This window comes from Drosophila suzukii, chromosome 3, assembly GCF_043229965.1.
Source record: "Drosophila suzukii chromosome 3, CBGP_Dsuzu_IsoJpt1.0, whole genome shotgun sequence".
Classification (NCBI taxonomy): Eukaryota; Metazoa; Arthropoda; class Insecta; order Diptera; family Drosophilidae; genus Drosophila; species Drosophila suzukii.
The window spans coordinates 27,415,988-27,438,674 of NC_092082.1; the positions used below are offsets into that span (position 1 = coordinate 27,415,988).

Genomic DNA, 22,687 nt, shown 5'->3' on the forward strand with positions numbered 1-22,687 from the left:
CATGCGTAAATATTATATGGTACAACCTTAAATGTTAATTTTAATACATTTTTCCTTTCCAAGCGAGACGAATCAAATTTAAAGAACAAATGCTTAGCGAAAAATACATTTTCGATGTTGGAGGTGCACTTTGATAATAACATGCTTCGAGCTCAAGCTCATTTTTGCCTGCAACAATTGTTATTATCGTCTGGACATTTACTTAAGAAGCAAATTTTAAAGGAAAGTATTATTCACACAGTATCAAGTTCATATCATTTATGTTATTTTTTTTACAGGACGTGCATAACGCCTTATTGGGAATTTGCATTACAATACGTTCAGAACCGACAACAAAAGAGTCTTTGCGGAACATCTGGAATTGTCGCTCGGAAGTTTACAAAATATTTGCATTTTGGTTGAAATTGCGGAACTATGGATGTCCTACGCCCTTGGAAATAATTAAGAATCTTTTAAATAAATCGCGATCATTTGTAAATAGCAATGAACTACGGCAAAGTTATAATACTTACCGTCCAGAACATATTCAATTTAAGCAATGGGTTGACAATTTCAAGTTCTGCCATACAAACATATGCGATAGTAAGGTGACGGCTTATGAAAACAATTTACAAATTGCTAACAATGTTGATAACTCCCAATTTTGTAAGAGCCATCATTTAATTGAAATATCAACTAAAATAGTTAATAATAATGCCTATGAAAAACATATTATTGGGCTTGATAGGAAATCATTGGATAGGGATAAATATTTTAAAGTAGAAAATAGAAATAGCCCCATACAAGTTACTGCAAAGGACTTTCTTAAAAAATTTAACGAAATGTCGGATTTGTTACGTACTCCCTTCATAGACAAACAACGACAAATCTTGAGTTGGGGGCAGGGGTGCATTTGACTAAGCAGACTCAGACTGGTAAAAGCAGAAGAAAATGCAATTCGGTCATTCTCGGGTGTCGGGTGTCATACTCCTTTAGCTGGCAAAGTGCAACAGCAGGCCGTTGACTCCCAAGATAGCAGATATCGAGAAATAGTAATCCTTGGTGGGAACACCTAGTTAATCCGATCCATACCGGCAGCCAAGTTAAAACTCTAGTCTGCTATAAAAGACCTTAGACAATTAGAGAAAAGGTAGAGAACCCATTTGGAACCCTCCGAGGGAACACGTGTTTCCCAGGGGGTAGTCGTAAACGGAGTCTTCTGCCATCAGGACCAATCCTTGAGGAGGACACAAATTGCAGCTCGAAAGAATCTTATGTGTTGGACCAGCGGCGCCATTGTCATCAAAGATCAACAATAAGAACGACATCCGACATACTGCGATGTTTGTGGACGCAGTACCCGTGATCCCCATGCTCTTATTCTTTGTTCAGCTGTAAAAGCCATTCGTTCAGAGGCGTAGCGACCAGTAGCATACGTCGGAGAAAGTAGTTGTTTGTGCCTAACCGAAGTAAACACTCGCAAGACTATCGCGACGCGGCAATGGTAACGATGGTTACTGCAATGCCGGACCACAGGCGATGAGGGAACTGCGCTGAGTTTGAGCTAGCGTAGGTTAGCTACTGGCTTAGTGAGTGTATTACGAGTCCTATTCTCAGAGATAGGAAGTAGAACCGCGGAGTTATAAGTTGCGTTGATAACTGATTTGTTCTTCATTGTATAATGATTAGTGAAAAAAGCTATATTCAAAAGTAGGTCAGGGAATTTTGATTATGGTAGCAGTTGCGTAGTTGGCTCGGGTGACACCGCAAAATGTGTTGACTGCATTGGCGCGTCAGTGTACCGTTAAGTCCGTGAGACGGTGAGTTAGTGAGACATATAATATGCTGATCAGCAATTCTCATCTGCAGTGGGTGCTACTGGGCGCCTGGTACCACCGACTTGGCTACTGCTTTAGTTGTTGGGTGCTGGTTATGTTGAGCACCCTTGGGTACGAACAGTAGTGATGCAATATAAATGTGTTAATCGAGCCAAATACTAAAGTGAACTTATGCATAACCAAATACCAAGATTCTCATGTAAGACAATTGCAGAGCAAGCGAAAATCGAATAACGTTGGAAGCATTCAAACATGCATTGAAATACATTTAAACCAACCGAAACAATAGACAAAGTGCGAATCATGATGAATAATTAGAGAAGACGAGTCTCTCCACAAGCCGTTGAAGAAGTCGCATGTCTCTGGCATAATATATCTATATATTTTGTGTTTAAGTGAATTTGTACATTTAAGAACAGCCGTACTTTGGTGTACGCATATTTTTATATGTATATATATATCCAATATAATATTTTGCAAAGATCTCATAATCCAGGATTTAAAGAGGTTGAAAGTTTGTCGGAACACGGTTCCTTTCTTATTTATATTTCGATATTTCATATTCCTTGAGGAATATTATTAGGGTCAACTATCTCGGTACCTGCGGTACCGGAGTGGATTCCCATAAGTGTGGCAAAGCCATGAGAAATTTGACTGTTTTATAGAGCAGGCAACTTAAATAATTTTTAGTATGCACCTACATATTTGTTTTTGTCTTCAAACTAGTAACCGTAACTAGTAACTGGTCCCCAACTTCTGTGACTGTCTTTGCGGTTTCCCTTGACATGCTTGGGTGAACTTTTAGTTTCTCTGGCTGACGCCCCACAACGTACTTGGCTAGATTTGTCAGGTCGTTTGTTTGGTTCGAGTCCAGAGAAATAGGAAACGGTTGTGGAGCCCGAGAATGATCGGCCAAACAACCTGTTTTCCGACGGTTGGCGGCAGGGCGTTTTTGAACAGATTTCTTATCTAAGCACAGCCAGTTTCCGTTTGAAACATTTGAGCTGACTAGAAAGGGAAGTAAGGGCATGTTAGCTAAGCGGAACCCAGTTGTGTAGAAGCGCCTAACACCCATAGTTAGGGAAATTTGTTTTATTTTTGGGGCCTAAATATCGGACGGTTCTTAACCGAAGAGAGACTTGGTGTACAGAGAAAAGCACCAGGCCTACTATGCCAACTATATAAATGAAGGGAGCCAAGAAAAAGGTCATATTCCAAAATAGCACCGGATTAGTGACCCGAGCAACAAAGCTCGGAGAAAATCACCAACCCCGGAGTGCGAGCGCTTCAAGGCTAGGAGATTCACCAGAAAGAGAGCCGTGGGAGCTAACCAACGAGATGAAGGCGAGCACCAGCTGCACCCGGAGATAGACCCGAACCCATCATTTCAGGGACCGAGGTTAAAAGAAGTTAGGCCGGACAAATGGAACCTAAAGTTCGATGCCGCGGTCGCGGCATGACAGTTGAAAGCTTCCTGTTCTGTGTGGACCGTTTGCAAGAGTTGTATGGCCTAAGCCGACATGAAGTCTTTCGGGAATTCCATATTCTACTGGACCAGGCAGAAGACTACGATTTTGACTACTATTCGTTGACACAGGAGATGAAACGAGCGTTTTCCACTACCGGAAGTGACACTATGAAAATCAAGGAATTAATGGAACGCAAGCAAGGACAGCGCAAAACCTTCAGCGATTATGTCTACGATATGCACAACTTGCATTTTAAGCTGAAGCATAAAATCGCTGAAGATGAATTTGTTGAGCTGTTGAAAGACAACATGATCTCCCAGATGGGCGGCTTGCTGCTAGCATCCCCATTAACTTCGTTAGCGGAATTCAAAAGGGAGGGTCTCCGAGTGGAGCGCTGATTAAAAAATACTGCGAAAAGCATGCGCAGCACTACAAAGCTTTAATAATAGCACAAAAGTTCTTACACCTTGTTCTCCTCTGAAATTTTCACTGTAACTCTGTAAAGCACACGATAACAAGGAACAAATCGAACATTTCTGATAAATATAATTTAATCGATCGCCAGTTAGATCAAAAGATGAAACACCAAAGCCCAGATTCCATGCGCCATGTATAAAAAATACTAGAGTACAGAATATACCTGCAACAGCAGGGAAGGTATCAGCCTGGACAGGTCAGCCGGGAAAACATGAGACACTTGATTACAAGCGTGGGTCGTAGCCACACGTGAAAGGGCGTCTAAGGAGGAGAAGAATTAAAAAAAACACGGAACAGACAACGATGGTCGTACGCAGTTTCCTTTTGCGAAGTCATTCCATGCGGTGCGCATCGATCACGTCGAGCCTGTAACGTACGTCCTCCACATAGAAAGATTCACATAGAGAAACAAAGAAAAATTTTGAGCCGGGGGCAGTGGTGCATTTGACTAAGCAGACTCAGATTGGTAAAATGCAATTCGGCATTTCTCCGGTGTCGCGTGGTCAGAACAACGGCCACGATCGACCTACTGGTAAACATACTCGGGGAGCTGGCAAAGTGCAATAGCCGACCGTTGACTCCCAAGATAGCAGATATCGAGAAATAGTATTCCTAGGTGGGAACCCCTCGTTAATCCGGTCCATACCGGCAGCCAAGTAACAGCTCTAGTCTGGTATAAAAGACTTAAGAAAGTTAGAGAAAATTAGAGAATTCATTTGGGTGTCTTGCTGACGGAAGCCGGCAGCTCTGAGGGAAGGCGACTTTCCCAGGGGGTAGTTGACCACGTAGTCTTCTGCCATTAGGAACAGCCACCATATTCAACAGTCCTTGAGGAGGACAAAAAGAATCGAAAGAATCTTATGTTTCAGACCAGCGCCGCCATTCTCATCAAAAAACGTGAAGAGGATCAACAATAAGGACGACATCCGACATGCTGTGATGTTTGTGGACGCAGTACCCGTGATCAGTAGTACCCATGTTCAGCTGTAGGAGCCATCCGATCAGAGAAGTAGCGACCAATGGCATACGTCTGAGAAAGTAGTGATGCAATATAAATGTGTTAATCGAGCCAACCTAAGCTAAAGTGAACTTATGCATAACCAAATACTAAGATCCTTAAATAACACAATTGGGGAACAAGTGAAAGTCAAAAAAACGTTGTAAGCATTTAAACATGCATTGAAATACATTTAAGCCAACCGAATCAATAGACAAAGTGCGAATCATGATGAACAATTAGAGATGACGAGTCTCTCCACCAACCGTTATAGAAGTCGCATGCCTCTGGCATAATATATCTATATATTTTGTGTTTAAGTGAATTTGTATATTTAAAAACAACCGTATTTATATACGTATATTTATATATATATCCAATATAATATTTTCCAAAGCCCAGGATCCGCAGCGTCGAGATTTCATCGCCCAGGCTTTAAAGAGGGTGTAAGTTTGTCGGAACACGGTTCCTTTCTTATAAACATACATATATAAATATTCGAGCAGTATCCGTCAGTTTTATAGACTACTATTAACTTTTCAGCGGCGAGTATAAGTCTTGTAATTGTATGTGCAATTGCGATAGCCTCCTGAGTGACGTTTGTAGTCGTGAATAGCCAGCGTTTTGTTTGATGTGCGCACCTTTACAGGTGGTAAATTTGATACTTGTCGGTAACAAAAATAATTGACAACTAATTAATTCCATATGCATTAGCCAAAACTATGTTAGTCATCCACGGTGCACGCCGAAATATATTACTGAATAAATTTATAATGTAAAAAAGAAATCAAAACCATGAAGTGCTAGAACCTTAACAAGGGGGGTGTGCTGACGCGAGAGGTGTAGTAGGTCAAGAGCAATGACATAACTTTCGACGGAAAGCCTTGACAACAGGGGATCGTATTACGCGGCCCACGACGATCCATTGGCACACGAATGGGTAAAGGGGAGGGAATATGGCCGAAACACAGCCCGATCGTATTGCGATCAATCGACAGCTGAGCTTGTTGGGCAGTGTGGACTGACGACAGACGACCTTTGCGGACTAAAATTATTTTCCAGGCACTTTAATTATTTATTCTCGTTGTTCATACCCAAAGTTGCTCAACATGACCACACTTAACATATCAAGTAGTGGCCCAGTTGGGAACAGTACCAGGCGCTCAGTAGCACCCACTGCATATGAGAATTGCTGATCAGCATATTATATGACTGACTAACTCACCGTCTCACCGACTCAACGGCACACTGACCCGCCAATGCAATCAGCACATTTTGCAGTGTCTGCCAAGCCAACTACACAAACTGTTACCTACTTTAGTATATAGCTTACTTCACTAATCATTACACTAAACTTCCGTCTTCCAAGTAGTATATAAACATATACCAAATGAAGAATAAATCAGTTATCAACACACCTCGTAACTCCGCGGTTCTACTTCCTACATCTGGGAATAGGGCTCGCAATACACTATCTCAACTAGCAGCTAACCACGTTAGCTCACCCTCAGCGCAGCTCCAGCCTCTCCTGTGGTCCGGCATCGCAGTAACAATTGTTACCATTGCCGCGACGCGATCGTCCAGCCATCAAAGCGTTCCCGTGCCAGAGATCCCTCTCGTCCCGCGGTGTGACCCAGAAGTGTCTACTTCGGTTAGGCACAAGCATTGGTGACCCCGACGTGATCCTTTAATGTTAAAGGATCACTCTTAAGCAACCCCCTTCCCACCAAAGGCTGAACCTCTGACTGGACTCACAGCTTCATTCAGCTTCACAGGATACGCTTCTTCTTCCAGAGTCACTGGAACGTCAGCTTCATCCAGCTTCACAGGATACTCAGCTTCATCCAGCTTCCCAGGATACGCTTCTTCTTCCAGCGTCACAGGATCGTCAGCTTCATCCAGCTTCACAGGATACTCAGCTTCATCCAGCTTCACAGGATACTCAGCTCCATCCAGCTCCACAGGATACGCTTTTTCTTCCAGCGTCACAGGAACGTCAGCTTCATCCAGCTTCACAGGATACGCTTCTTCTTCCAGCGGCACAGGAAGGTCAGCTTCATCCAGCTTCACAGGATACTCAGCTTCATCCAGCTTCACAGGATACCCAGCTTAATCCACCTTGAAAGGACTCACAGCTTTATCCAGCTTCACAGGATACGCTTCTGCTTCCAGCGTCACAGGAACGTCAGCTTCATCCAGCTTCACAGGATACGCTTCTTCTTCCAGCGTCCCAGGAACGTCAGCTTCATCCAGCTTCACAGGATACGCTTCTTCTTCCAGCGTCACAGGAACGTCAGCTTCATCCAGCTTCATAGGATACTCAGCTTCATCCAGCTTCACAGGATACTTAGCTTCATCCAGCTTCACAGGACACACAGCTTTATCCAGCTTCACAGGATTCTTTGTTTCCAAGACACACAATATGTCTACTTCATTCATAGAGGAAACAAGTCACACAAGAATCGATTTACACAATCGATTACTAGACACCCAAAACGAGCTGCAAGGGAAATCCAACAGCTCATTAAGAATTATGGCAAGGATTCTGCCGACTGAGACGGCTAGTATTCCGGTAAGCTAAATCAGTTAAACGATTTTTGGCAGCAGTTTTGCGACTTAGATGAAGAAGTCCAGCAAGCGGCATTACTCACTGGAAGTGAGTACTCTTCACGAGTAGTAGCACTTAAGGAGCTGGTCGAAAAATATCAGAATATCTTTCTGGACAACAAGCCGACTGGACGCGGGCTTCCGAAGGCCCCGAGACGAACTTCGGCCAACAAAAGATCACAACAAGAGATCAAATCAAAGGAGATTCCGCAATTGACACGGTAATCCGACCGTTGCAGAGAAGATGCAACGAATAGGAGTCATCATTAACATTAGCGTCGAACGCCCCAACCGTCACCCCAGCCCTACAAAGGCACCTGGATCTCCATTGGGCGTTACTGAAGCAAGCCCACGACGAATTAAACAGCACACCTGGGGCCGCAGCACTGGCAGAAACAAAGCTAGCTCAATTCCACACATTATACTATGAATACGAAATGAACCTGCTTCGAGAAAACGCCAATGAGCCTAAACTTGGCGCTTCCGCCAATTAGCATTCCGGAGTTCAACGGCGAGTATCTAGACTGGCCACGGTTCCATGATCTCTTTGTGGAATGGGTACATAATAAAGCATATTCGGCCAGTCAAAATCTACATATTCTACAGAGTTCGCTACGTGGTGAAGCTAGGAACGTTTTGACAGACACAGCCTTCTCACAGGGTGGCTATGACGACACCTGGTTGCGTTTGAAGGCCAGGTACCAGAACGGAAAAATACTAGTATTCGCCGCCATAGCAAACATTATTGACCATAAGAAGGCTCCTCGCGCCTACTAAGGGCCTTACATGACACTATAAAAAACTGAATAAGTACTCTTAGAACGAAGAGAGCTGTAAGATTTGTCACCTTGGACAACATAATCTTAGAGCATGTAAGCGTGTCCAGCAAATGGTCCCCAAAGCACGCCGCTAAGCCATTATTCAAGTAGGAGCATGCACAAGCATATTTGCAAGCATGTTTGTCTACAGCTCATAAGGTTGAAAACTGTGGATCACCGACCACTTGTCGAGTCTGCCAGAAACGGCATCATTCACTGTTACACCAAGGACCGACTAGCAATCCAGGGGCCGGCGCAGTAACCATTGCAGGCTACGACAACCCTAGAGGATATACTCTGCTCGCGACCGCCAAGGTATCATTACAAGGGCCAACGGGTCACCTTCAAACATGTCACGCTGTAATAGATGGTGGATAACATGTGAATCTTATCGCAAGGAGGATGGCAGATCTGCTATCTCTTAAGGAAATGTCACCGATTGAAATATCTGGAACCGGAGGAAAAATATCAACAGCAATCAGATCACAACTAAAGCTCTCATCATGTACATAAGGGTTTGAAACACTATTAGAGGTATTTATTATGGCCACAGTCATTACAGACCAACCGTCAGTACCCATTGCAACCGATCTTAATATTCCCGAGGGACTGCCGTTAGCAGATCCTGACTTTCGGCAACCAGGACCCATTGACCTAACCTTAGGGGTTGAAGTATTTTCTTGTGTAATAGCCGGTGAACTTCTTAACAGACCGTTGGCCCAAGGAACTAGGCTTGGTTATGTAATCACAGGTTTTCTCGATAAAGAAACCTCATCTGATACGGAAATCAACCCTATTCTGGTAGAAGACAGATGTGATTTTGCAGGACCGAACGCTGCTTATGAGCCAATGAAAGATAAAAATCCGATGAATACAGAACCGACTTCTCATGAATTTAAAACCTACAAGAAGGCTGACTTTTGTTCAACGTTTCTAAATTTAATCAAGAAATATCTAAGTTTGGTTGCAAAAGGTGCACATACCATAGACGTGCCAAATGATCAAGTTCTACGAGGGCACAATTTCAGTCCCCACGGTAATGGCAATTTTATCGCAAAGGGGAGTGTTAAGCAGCATCAAGAAGATGTGAAGGACCTGAATTACAAACGTAAACTGCCGCAGTTGAAGGAAAGATCCACCTCGGTCAATGATTTGTTAGGTGCTTCCCATACAATTCGGCCAAGGGCTGACCGACATCAAGACTGAATTGAGGGTACCCATTAATGTGGGGAGAGAATGTTCGTAGCCAAAGGTACTCAACATGATCGAATCCAACAAATCAAGCAGGAGCCATATTGGGAACAGTACCAGGATCTCAGTAGCACCCACTACATATGAGAATTGCTCATAAGCATACTTTATGTCTCACTAACTCACTGTCTCACCGACTCAACGGAACACTGACCCGCCAATGCAGTCAGCACATTTTGCAGTGTCTGCCGAGCCAACCACACAAACTGCTACCATAATCAAAACTCCCTGACCTACCTACCTACTTTAGAATACAGCTTACTTCACTAATCATTACACTAAACTTCAGTTTTCCAAGTAGTATATAAACATGTACCAAATGAAAAATAAATCAGTTATCAACACACCTCGTAACTCCGCGGTTCTACTTCCTACATCTGGGAATAGGGCTCGTAATACACTATCTCAACTAGCAGCTAACCACGTTAGCTCACCCTCAGAGCAGCTCCAGCATCGCTTGTGGCCCATTGCCGCGACGCGATCGTCCTGCCATCAAAGCGTCCCCGTGCCAGCGAAAAGTGCTCATTACCCCATTGTCCCGCGGTTTGACCCAGAAGTGTCTACTTCGGTTAGGCACAAACACGCGTTATGATGGAGAGGAGAGCGACTTACCAAGATCCCACGAACCAAATACGACGTAGCTTATGCCGGCAAATGGTGCCTGAACATCGGACGCCTCTCCCTCGGACCAAGTCCCTGTCAGGACTCGGGTACTAATATGCCCACGTAACAGGCTCCTACCTCTCTTTTAAAAACGACAGCTAAGCAAAACAAAAATGGCAATGGCAGTGATATAAATCCTGGCCTTGCATCAACCTATTGCAGTGTTGAACAATGTGTTAATCTGTTTCCTACGGATAAGGGAACATCAGATGATGCTAAAATGATTGCAGACTTGGAAGCAATATTCGTTTGTGAACTTAAATAAAGAACACTTTTGCATTCGTATTGTATTCGCGCAATTTTTCAAATAAAGCATTTTGTTTATTTAATATTTCCTAATTGAAAGAGGGAAACATATTTAGTAAGAACGCTAAAGTCGATGGCCTCTACTATCAGTTACTCTAAAGGGAGTGCGAAGGAGTTGAAGATATGTGTTGTGGCCTAGCGTTTTCACTGACACTTACGTGGAATAGTCAACAAATTTTCAAGTGGACGCTTTATTAGGCGAAACTTTTAATAATGTTTGCTGTTGAATCACTTTTAACAAAGACGACCGTTCTAAATTCGTGCTGTTTCCTTGCGAACGATACTAGGACACATTCTGTTCTTTGGAGGGTGAAGAGTTTTCTGGAGTGCTTGGCCTCCGTGGTGGTCAGAAAATTCTCGCGATATTTAGCTGAGAGAAGTGAGATTTGTCCACCTCTTGTGTGCTGTGAGATTAATTAAGTCTCTGTATAGTAGCCTGTACGTGGTTTTCTCCCTGGAGAGAGTGGAGGTAGTGCCCACTCTGGCCTGTTCGTCGGCTGCACAGTTCCCTATGATGTCCCTGCAGCCAGGGACTTATATGAGGTGTATGTCAAACTGCTCCGCCATCTCGTTAATAGATTTGCGACAGACGGTTATAGTTTTGGAGCTTGAGGATAGTTTGTCGATCATGCGAAGTACTGCCTGACTAGCTAAATAGATACAGACAGATCGAGAAGTGTGTGGGAGTTTGGATTGATCATTGCCTCTTTGCAGTGAGTAGAGTTTTGTCCCCCGGGATCGTGCATCACAGCTGGATCAAACGTCCCATTAAGCGGGCCTTGGAAATGGCTCTGCTCAGGTTCTGCCAGCACACGTACATTGCAGCACAGCAGTCGTCACTTACACAACGATAAGCTGCCCCGTGTAAATTACTCACACTAATAAAAGACAAAATGTCATTTTATTCCGTGCCGGCCGCTGTGCTACTGTGTCTCTTCGGACGGTGTAGAGTGCGGTATTTGCCTTCCGCACCTTGTCGGCGACGTCAGACTTCCTACCCAGAATAAACCCAAGGTACTTAGCCTTCTCGCGTAGTCTTAGTTTCTCCGCAAAGAGTAAGGAGGTTTAGTTTAGGGATTTTATAGTTTCTAAAGAAGGTGAGGTACTCCCAGCCCAGTTTGGTCTGTCCAGTCTAAAAAGTATATTAGGCTGTCGGTCATTCGACAACGTCTGCATCGGCAATTACTTAACAGCCACCTCCTTCCATGTTCCACAGCAGTCTATTTACTGATACGTTTCACAGGAGTGTCGAGAGTACACCGCCTTGCGGGGTGCCTCTGCTAACTTTCCTTATGATAGTTTACATCCCCTCCCAGCTGAAGTCCCCTCCACGGTCCTGCATCACAAAAGTCGGTTTATGGGATATTTTTTCCGCTTTTGGGATGAACACCACCTTGCTGCGTAGCCACATTTTTAGGTCGTGGCACCACCAGCAGTTGTAGTTCGTGGCACTAGCAGCGGTTTTAAGCTTTGTGACTCTCGCTACCTCATCTGTTCAGATGATCAATTTGGTCACTCTTGTCAGTGGCCAAAGTAGCGGGATCCGGTTTGCATTTTTTACCAGGAAAACATCACTGGTGAAGTACAACGCCAATCGATTTAATCCGCTACACAAAAGTTATTGACCGTCCCTAATGCATTTCACTCATAAATAGCTGCTTAAGTTGTTTCACTTCGTTGTTGGTGCCTACGAAATTGGTCGCGTTGTTCGATCAGATTTTCCTTTAACGACACCTAGCATAAATGAAACGCTGCAAATCACTGATGATAGCCGAAGTTGATAAATCTTGCACAATCTCTAGGTGCAGAGCCGTTGCTGCGAAACATGTGAGCTCTAACTTTAAAAGATGGCGTAGAAATCTAATCCAGTGATCACGAAAGTGTATGATGAGTCAACCACCCTCTCCTTCGGTAAGACAGTCATGATGTGTTGAAACAGACACGGTCTGACTCGGAAGCGTGTAAGACCCTTTTTTTGACGACGCTGGAAATTAAAGCTCGTGGCCCAGCAGGTAGATTTCGCGCATGAAAATGCACTATCATCGCAATAGTCACAGGATGACTCCTCGGAGTACCTACTGGATCCCCCCGAGGGCGGGGTACATAAGCTGTTCCCCACTTAATTTGCGAAGAGAACTGTCGTCCGTCTAGACTATCTCTTCTTACACGCTTCTTGTAGCTGGTCGATTCCTTCTGTCAATCGTCGAAAGGTTCGCTGTCCCTGCTACCCTGTAGGTACTTTCGAACGAGCCGTCGACAACAGTTGGCGGGCGTACGCAAAAGTCTTCCTTTGCTGATTTTGTTTCGGCGCATAAATCGGTGGCGATCTAACCTAATCCTAACCGGGCACTGCGTCGCAAACCGCCGGCTTGAGGATTAATCCGCCGCTTCTCGGCGCTTTCTCCTGTTCCGTACTAAGTATTTTTGGGCCACTTGCTGACCACGCACTCATCCGCACCATATTTCGGAATTCGGAACTGATTGCCGATTCTCCCAAGGATTCAAAATTCTAGTATCTGGGATAAATGCAGATAATATAATAATATAATATTTCCATGGAGTTTGAGCGTCTTGTGCTCAGTGTATTTGAGCGTGGTTGTAAAGTCGTGATCGGCTCGTATTGTCTCGGACGGGGCTGAGCCTCCGTCAGCATCCCTGCATGGCTCTTAGTATCCCGATCCCGCGTAACCTCGTAGTTGACGACAAGTTCGGTCAACTTCTCTAGAGTCTCAAACTCGTGTCTCGTAGTAAACAGCCGATCTAATTCCTGGGTGAGATTGTACCATATATTGTTTGTATTTAGTTTTCAAGCCGCTGAAAATGCTTGGATGGAAGATAAAATAAAAAGTCAAGGAGAGCTTGGTTAAACTTTTTACAAATGCTCCGAGTAGCTGGCTGGTTCTGAGCCATTGCGGTTTCCGTCAATAGACCTGGAATTGCTTGCGACATCTTTTCCACGTTTACTCCTAAGGCGTTGGTTCGCTTCTCGAGGTGTTGAATGAACGTGATGGGGTCGGTGGTTCCGGCAAATGTGATTCACCAGATCCTTAGTTTCTCTGCCAATGCAACAGCGCACATTTCGGCCCTCTTGGGAAAAATGTCGTGCCTGGCACTGAGGGTATCAGTGTTTCCATATTAGTATCGCTCCATAACTTCGGTCGTATGGTCTTTGCGGCTGTTGAACGTGGCAACCCGAATCCTCATTTCGTCGACTTTTTCCTTTATTTTCAGTGAGCGCGGATAGCCTCCAGCTCCATTCTGCGAAGGTATGAGATTCAACGTGCACCCATGTTTGCGATACGGGATGCCTAAATAGGGTAAAAAATGGAATTCCTGCGCAGCGGAATAATTTTTTGAAGACAGAAAAGGAATTAGCTCGAGAACTCACACCCGATACTTGACAAAGCCAAATGCCAAACGCAAGAAAACAAAAGAAATCAAAGGTGAGATTTTAATATATTTGTGGCTTGGCGAAAGCTAACGAGGCAGTGGCTCGTTTAACTGAAATCGTCGACGACTGGATATGAACTCTGCGAACTCCCGCCGGAGCCCGAGCGAAAGGCCTTCGGTAGCAAATCGTGTCAGCGGAAGAAGAGACGGTGAGAGAGCCAATAAAAAATGACGCGCGTTTTTTGCACGAGTTTCTGTGAAGTTTTAGTGTTCTTCTTCGGCTGACCACGTGATTTTCCCTCTCTCGACAGGCATACAAGGTACAGGGATTCGGTTCGCTCTCTCTTTAAATGTATGTATATAAAGGTGTGTAACGTGGTGTATGATCTCGTGTCCGAGTTGGCATGGCGTTACTTACTAGATTTTTCTTAACATTTTTGAGGTTATAAGCATAACGTTTATCTAAGCCAGAACTGCTCACGCTATGTTGCTCTCGGGTCTCTTACTGTTGTTCATTGATTTTATGGCGTACCGTGGCAGGGGTACGGTCGTAACTGTACCCAAATGTTTCCCTATCTTAAGAAATTTGTAAGCCCCATGTCCCTGTTCAGGCGCCATCTGTAAGGAAGTTTTTAAGGCTGGGGTCGACTCAGTCTAGCCAGCATCACTTGACAGAGAATACAGGCGGTAGGTGTGTGTCAGTGATTAGGGAATGGAGTTCTAAGATTTAAATTTTATTTTATTACAAGGTAGGTAGCAAGTTTGGTGTACCTACTAGTAGCCCCTCAAAGACATGGCTTATAAGTTGTTCCCCACTTAATTTGCGAAGAGAACTGTCATGCGACTAGTCTATTATTTCTTACATGCTCCTTGAAGCTGGTCGATCCATCCTTCTGATAATCGTAATTATCAGGTAATTTTCGAATGGGATTGTCGTGCGTATAGACTATCTCTTCTTACATGCTGCTTGTAGCTGGTCGATTGCTTCTGTCAATCGTCGAAAAGTTCGCCGCCTCTGCTACCTTATAGGTACTTTTGAACGAGCCGTTGACAACCGTTGGCGGGCGTACTCAAGAGTCGTTCTTTGCTGATTTTGTTTCGGCGCATACATCGGTGGCGATCTAACCTAATCCTAACCTGGCACTGCGGCAAGATCAGGGGGAAAATTTACAAGCACGTGTTAAGGATTTATCCGCCGCTTCTCGGCGCTTTCTCCTGTCTCGTACTAAGTCCTTATGGGCCACTTGCTGGCCACGCACTCACCCGCTTCTCCTCTAAGCACACGCACACGTTTTTTTCCTCTCCTGCAGGTATTGATTCCCGCCGCTGGTCCTGGGCCGGGGCAGAGTCTGCTGTCCAAGATCCCGCTGATCCTCGTCCTGGTCCTTGCTCGTCTCTGGTGCTGTTTCTGCTGCTGTTTTATTTTCTTGACTTAATCAGTGTCAATGCTCATGCTGCTCATGGACTGATTTTTGGGCGCGATCATCTATTTCTCTCACTGACTCCTATGGTTTGTGCGTGTAGTGGGTTTGGAGTTATCGGAGATACGCGTGCTGCTCGCTTATCGAGTAAATACTAAAAGTTCTATCGTATGGGATTTCCTTATAGCTAGTAAGTAAGTTAAATGTTTTGGCCGGAATTCACTGGTTAATTCTTGTTATTTATGAGTAACTCAGGTTCCTTACAACACGCACTGTCAGTGTTACGTGGACATATTAGTGCTCGAGTCCTGAAAAGGAGTTGGGCCGAGGGGGAGGCGTCCGTTGTTCAGGTACTATTATCTGGCATTAGCTCCGTCGTATTTGGGTGGTGGGATCTTGGTAAGCCTCTCTCCACTCCAACATAACAAGAATAAATATTTAAAGTACCTGGAAAATAATATTAGTTCGTAAAGTTCGTCTGTCGTCAGTCCACACTGCCCAACAAGCTCAGTTGTCGCTTGATCGCAATACGGTCGGGCTTTGTTTCGGCCATATTCCCTCCCCTTCAAGGTTGTCCATCAGCACACCCCCCTTGTTAAGGTTCTAGCACACCATGGTTTTGAATTCCTTTTCACATTATAATTTTATTGGGTAGTATATATCGGCGTGCGCCGTGGATGAGTAATATTGTACTAGCTAATGCATTTATTTTATTGTATTTTGCTTATACTTATTTTATTTTTTTATTTGTATTAGCGGAAAGTATTGAATTTACCACCTGTTAAGGTGCACACATAAAGATTGGATTTGTTCGTAGGGGGCTGTAAAATATCGTGTGACTGGGTTTGCGACGGTAGATTATCTAAGCTGAGGAAATTGCCATCCAACTTTCTTGAAATATTAGCTTGAGCAACTCGGTAGTGGACGCGGATAATTATTTTGTTTGGTGGAAACAAGGCTAAGATTAAATTATGTTGTTTTTTTTTATGAAGATCACATCTCGACCTGGATTCCACTGAATTTTAAGATAGTACAGAGTTGGTTCATAACCTTACAACCCTTCCAGGTAGTGATAGCAAAAGGTGGCAACAGTTGAAACTAGTATTTTCTTTTTTTGGTATGCCTATTTACGCCTCCCATTTTTAAAGCGAATGGCACTTCAATTTACAGGAGTCGTTAATGGCAAACACATTGGCAAACACATTAAGTAATATATATAATATTAGATATTCTAAATTAAAAAAAAATAATTTTTTAGTTATTAAATTTAAAGTAAATGTATTTTAAACGAAGCACAAGCCAGATTTTATATTTTGCAGTCCTTTAACATTTTTTATTTTTTGTAAAATTCTATTAAATATAAAAAGAGAAATGTAAATCGTTCAAACTGATCAAAAATGGTTCTTTTAGTCTTTAGCTAAAAGATTAAGCTTTCTAAAGGTACCACGTAAAGTTTCATAAGCTAATGCCCAAATTCCAGCGTCTCAAAGAAGTGTCCCAATCTACAACACATTCCCCTACTAAAAAGTCAGGTTTGAGTCTGAGGTGGTACAAAAAAGTCAACTAAAGCCTAAGAACTCTCCAGTAGATTATGCTTCCCTATTTTTGGATACGAATTGTTTTATCCCTTAGCAGTGCTGCTGCTTAACGTTACAACGGTTTTATTTTTCAGCTTATAAGTTTTTAATATAGAGCTTAAATAATACATTGAAAGACGGAAATTCTTGGTCTGGATGTTGGCCATCTGAACAGCTAAAAAACTGTCGGCCCTAGAAATTCGCGGTGAAACAAAGTAGGATTAAACTCTGATAGGCATGAATCGCTGAAGATGTCGCGGACTTCTCTTGAATAACATACACATGTTCTCAAATTTTACTTGTTTAGCAATGTTCGCCTAATTCTGTACAAAGTAATATCGTTATGGTGCTCTACCCTACAAGAAGGAAGCCACTGTAAAATCATTTTTTTTGGAGACTCTTGTTAAGGAAATATTGGACGACTTAGTTCCGCTTATATTGTACAACCTTAAATATTTATTTTAATACATTTTTTCTTTCCAAGCGAGACGAATCAAATTTAAAGAACAAATGCTCAGCGAAAAATACATTTTCGATGTTGGAGGTTCACTTTGATAATAACATGCTTCGAGCTCAAGCTCATTTTTGCCTGCAACAATTGTTATTATCGTCTGGTCATTTACTTAAGAAGCAAGTTTTAAAGGAAAGTATTTTTTACATAGTATCAAATTCAAACCATTTATGTTATTTTTTACAGTACGTGCATAACGCCTTATCGGGAATTTGTATTATAATACGTTCAGAGCCAACAACAAAAGAATCTTTGCGGAACATCTGGAATTGTCGCTCGGAAGTTTACAAAATATGTGCATTTTTTTTGAAATTGCGGAACTATGGATGCCCTAAGCCCTAAACAGCAATGAACTACGGCAAAGTTATAATATTTACGCTCCAGAACATAAGGTTCATCCTGACAAGACGGGTATTCAATTGACAATTTCACGTCCTGCCATACACACATTTGCGATGGTAAAGTGACGGCTAATGAAAACAATTTAAAAAATGCTAGCAATGTTGATGACTCCCAATTTAGTAAGAGCCATCATTTAAATGAAATATCAACTAAAATAGTTAATAATAATATGAAATATTTTATGAATAAATATGAATAACATATTATTGGGCTTGATAGGTAATAATTGAATAGGGATAAACATTTTAAAGTAGAAAATAGAAATAGGCCCAAAGAAATTACTGCAAAAGACTTACTTAAAAAATGTAGCTGGCAAAGTGCAACAGCCGGCCGTTGACTCCCAAGATAGCAGATATCGAGAAATAGTAATCCTAGGTGGTAACACCTAGTTAATCCGATCAATACCGGCAGTCAAGTTAAAGCTCTAGTCTGGTATAAAAGACCTTAGACAATTGGAGAAAAGGGGGAGAATCCATTTGGATTTCTTCCTGACAGAAACCGGCAGCTCCGAGGGATGACGACTTTCCCAGAGGGTAGTCGTCCACGGAGTCTTCTGCCATCAGGACCAGTCCTTGAGGAAGAAACAAAATGCGGCTCGAAAGAATATTATGTGTCGGACCAGCGGCGCCATTGTCATCAAAGAACGTGGAGAGGATAAACAATAAGGATAAAATCCGACATACTGCGATGTTTGTGGACGCAGTACCCGTGATCCCCATGCTCCTGAAATTTGTTCAGCTGTAGAAGCCATTCGTTCAGAGGCGTAGCGACCAATAGCATACGTCGGAGAAAGTAGTTGTGAGACATAGTTAGTGAGACATATAATATGCTGATCAGCAATTCTCATCTGCAGTAGGTGCTACTGAGCGCCTGGTACTGTTCCCAACTTGGCTACTGCTTGATTTGTTGGGTGCTGGTCATGTTGAGCACCCTTGGGTACGAACAGTAGTGATGAAATATAAACGTGTTAATCGAAATACCAATATCCTCAAGTAATACAATTGCAGAGCAAGCTAAAATCATAAAAACGTTGGAAGCATTCAAACATGCATTGAAACACATTTAAACCAACCGAAACAATAGATAAAGTGCGAATCATGATGAACAATTTGAGATGACGAGTCTCTCCACCAGCCGTTGAAGAAGTCGCATGCCTCTGGCATAAATCTATATGGCATGTATCCATATATTTTGTGTTTAAGTGATTTTGTATATTTAGGAACAGCCGTCTTTTGGTGCATGCATATTTTTATATGTGTATCCAATATAATATTTTCCAAAGCCCAGGATCCGTTTTTCACGTTTTCATCTTTATTCGCCATGAGTAACTTGACTATTTTATAGAGCAGGGAACACCTAAAGTAAGGGATATTTGTTTTGTTTTATTTTTGGGGCTTAAATTTCGGACGGTTCTTGACTGAAGAGAGACTTGATGAGCAGAGAAAAGCACCCCCGAATATATAAACATTTATTGTCGACTTAATCAGCGTTTACGTCGCTGACCGGGCATTTTTGAAAACTATCACGTTGATCTTTTTATACTAAAAACACACAAATGTGAAAAAAAAATTGCGTGCCAGAATTAATCAGCACAAAGTGACAACTATAAAAGAAAGCGGAGTCCTACTATGCCAACTATATAAATGAAGGGGCCAAGAAAAAGGTCTTATTCCAACCCAGCACCGAAAGAGTGACCCGAGCAACAACGCTCGGAGAAAATCACCAACCCCGGAGTGCGAGCGCTCCAAGGCTAGGAGATTCACCTGAAAGAGAGTCGTGGGAGCTAGCTCAAAATCAGACAGGTCATGTAAGGTACCCTGTCCGAAGAAAACAATCTAGACCAATTAACCGAATTAGAAGGAGCCGCCAGTGGGGATAATCTACCCCTAGGACCGCCAACAGGAAGATCAAGTCTTCTTCTCCAATACCAGAGTCACGAGAAGCACAACTTGGAGGATGCCGAGCGGCATGAGCAGCGGTTAATGGAGCTCTTAAGGCAGAGCAGTGAAATGCAGCGAGGCATGAGCGCCCAGATATAAGCTCTGAAGGCGCAAGTGTCACAGTTGCAGTCTCCATCGTCTAGGAGGCCTGAACAAAGGGACTGCCCCCATCGCCCCGATCCATTCCGAATCCCACCGACAGTTTTTTGAGGTATCAAGCGACGCCACCCCTAGAGCCGGTAACACAAGACATGCTCAACAGCCAGATGCACTGGTTAAGAACACCCAGGCGGACACCCCGTCCCACAGACACCCCGACCCACATGGAGGCGAGCACCAGCTGCACCCGGAGATAGATCGGAACCCATCGTTTCAGGGACCGAGGCCAAAAGAAGTTAGGCTGGACAAATGGAACTTAAAGTTCGATGGAAGCGGTCGCGGCATGACGGTTGAAAGCTTCTTGTTCTGCGTAGACCGCTTGCAAGAGTTATATGGCCTAAGCCGACACGAAGTCTTTCGGGAATTCCATATTCTACTGGCAGGTGCGGCCAATAAATGGTATTGGCAGCTAATGGAGGACCAGGCAGAAGACTACGACTTTGACTACTATTCGTTGACTCAGGAGATGAAACGAGCGTTTTCCACTACCGGAAGTGACATTATGAAAGTCAAGGAATTAATGGAACGCAAGCAAGGACAGCCCAAAACCTTCAGCGAGTACGTCTCCAATATGCACAACTTGTATTTTAAACTGAAGCGTAAAATCGCTGAAGATATATCGGTTGAGCTTTTGAAAGACAACATGAAATCCCAGATGGGCGGCTTGCTGCTAACATCCCCATTAACTTCGTTAGCGGAATTCAAAAGGGAGGGTCTCCGAGTGGACCGCTGAACAAGGAATAAATCGAACATTTCTGATAAATATGATTTAATCGATCGCCAGTGAGATAAAAAGATGAAACACCAAAATCCAGATTCCATGCGCCAAGTTTAAAGAATACTAGAGTACAGAATAACCTTTAACTTGAAACAACAGCAGGGAAGGCATCAGCCTGGACAGCTCAGCCAATAAAACATGAGACTCTTGATTACAGGCGTGGGTCGAAGCCACAAAAGCCACGAAAGGGCGTCTAAGGAGGAGAAGAATTAAAAAAAAACACGGAACAGACAACGATGGTCGTACGCAGTTTCCTTTTGCGAAGTCATTCCATGCGGTGCGCATCGATCTCATCGAGCCTGTATCGTACGCCCTCCACATAGAAAGATTCACATAGAGAAACAAAAACAAATTTTGAGCCGGGGGCAGGGGTGCATTTGACTAAGCATTCTCAGACTTGTAAAGGCAGAAGAAAACGCAATTTGCCAGAACAACGGCCACGATCGACCTACTGGTATCCATACTCCGGTAGCTGGCCAAGTGGTACAGCCGGCCGTTGACTCCCAAGATAGCAGATATCGAGAAATAGTATTCCTAGGTGGGAACACCTCGTTAATCCGGTCCATACCGGCAGCCAAGTAACAGCTCTAGTGTGGTATAAAAGGCCTTAGACAATTAGAGAAAAGGAGAAAATCTATTTGGGTGTCTTGCTGACGGAAGCCGGCAGATCTCAGGGAAGGCGACTTTCCCAATGGGTAGTTGACCACGTAGTCTTCTGCCATCAGAACCAGCCACCATATCCCAAGTCTTTGAGGAGGACACAAGTCGCAGCTCGAAAGAATCTTATGTGTCGGACTAGCGCCGCCATTGTCATTAAAGAACGTGAAGAGGATCAACAATAAGGACGACATCCGACGTGCTGTGACGTTTGTATGGAGCTGTAGTCCAATAGCATATGTCGGAAAAAGTAGTGATGCAATATAAATGTGTTAATCGAGCCAAATACTAATGTGAGTTTATACATAACCAAATACCAATATCCTCAAATAATACAATTGCAGAGCAAGCGAAAATCAAAAAAACGCTGGAAGCATTCAAACATGCATTGAAATTCATTTAAACCAACCGAAACAATAGATAAAGTGCGAGTCATGATGAACAATTAGAGAAGACGAGTCTTTCCACCAGCCGTTGAAGAAGTCGCATGCCTCAGGCATAATAAATCTATATATTTTGTGTTTAGGTGAATTGGTATATTTAAGAACAGCCGTATTTATATATGTATATTTATATATATATCCAATATAATATTTTCCAAAGCCCAGGATCCCGAGCGTCGAGATCTCATCGCCCAGGCTTTAAAAAAGGGGGTAAGTTTGTCGGAACACGGTTCCTTTCTTATAAACATACATATATAAATATTCGTGCAGTATCCGACAGTTTTATAGACTACTATAAGCTTTTCAGCGGCGAGTATTTGCCTTGTAATTGTATGTGCAATTGCAAGAGCCCTCGGAGCGACGTTTGTAGTCGTGAATAGCCAGCGTTTTGCTGAAGTGCGCACCTTCCCAGGTGATAAATCGATACATTATAGCCAATATTATGTTAGTTATCCACGGTGCACTCCGAAATATATTACTCAATAAATTTGTAATGTAAACAAGGAAGAACGCTATAGGCGAGTACCTCGACTATCAGATACCCGTTACTCAGCTAAAGGGACCAAAGGGAAATGCAAGCAGCAAAGCGAGATTAAAATGCGCCACCTACCGGCGGGAGACAGATTTAAGCGTTATGGGCGTTAGAGTGGGCGTGGCAAATTTTTTTGGATCAATCGATAGGTATTGACGAAACCAATACATTTCAGTTACAATTTTTTGTGGGTTTGTGGGCGTTAAAGTGGGCGTGACAAACTTTTTTTGGGTTAATCGATAGGTATTTATGAGAACAATACATTTCAGTTAAATTTTTTATTCTAGCATCAAAACTGTAGAAGCCACAGTTTTGGGCGGTTTGTGGGCGTTAGAGTGTGCGTGGCACTCTGCTGAAACAAACTTGCGCTGCACGCCAAATCTCAATTGCCTAGATCTTATAGTTTCCGAGATCTCAGCGTTCATCCGGACGGACGGGCAGACGGACAGACGGATCGACTCGGCTAGTGATC

The 22,687-nt window shown here is 43.3% G+C and overlaps 2 protein-coding genes across 2 annotated transcripts in view; one reads left to right on the forward strand and one right to left on the reverse strand.

Annotated features, from left to right (window-relative positions):
- Positions 1-22,687, forward strand: part of RpL10 (ribosomal protein L10) — a 208,065-nt gene that overhangs the window by 52,892 nt on the left and 132,486 nt on the right. The window lies entirely within an intron of this gene.
- On the reverse strand, positions 4,728-20,014 carry LOC139352706 (probable serine/threonine-protein kinase kinX). Its single transcript, XM_070995336.1, has 3 exons — positions 19,970-20,014; positions 6,516-6,851; positions 4,728-4,793 (listed from the first exon to the last, which is right to left on the reverse strand). The coding sequence occupies exons 1-3, from the start codon at positions 20,012-20,014 to the stop codon at positions 4,728-4,730; spliced, it is 447 nt and encodes a 148-aa protein (XP_070851437.1).

Excerpts from the sequence above, each read along its gene's own strand:
- LOC139352706 (XM_070995336.1), bottom strand. The coding sequence starts at position 20,014 with ATGGGTTCCGATCTATCTCCGGGTGCAGCTGGTGCTCGCCTCCAT. Across the intron at positions 6,852-19,969 it reads CAGCTGGTGCTCGCCTCCAT|CTGGATGAAGCTGAGTATCC; the intron begins GTGGGTCGGGGT and ends TATCCTGTGAAG. Across the intron at positions 4,794-6,515 it reads CTGTGAAGCTGAATGAAGCT|ACGTATGCCATTGGTCGCTA; the intron begins GTGAGTCCAGTC and ends CTACTTTCTCAG.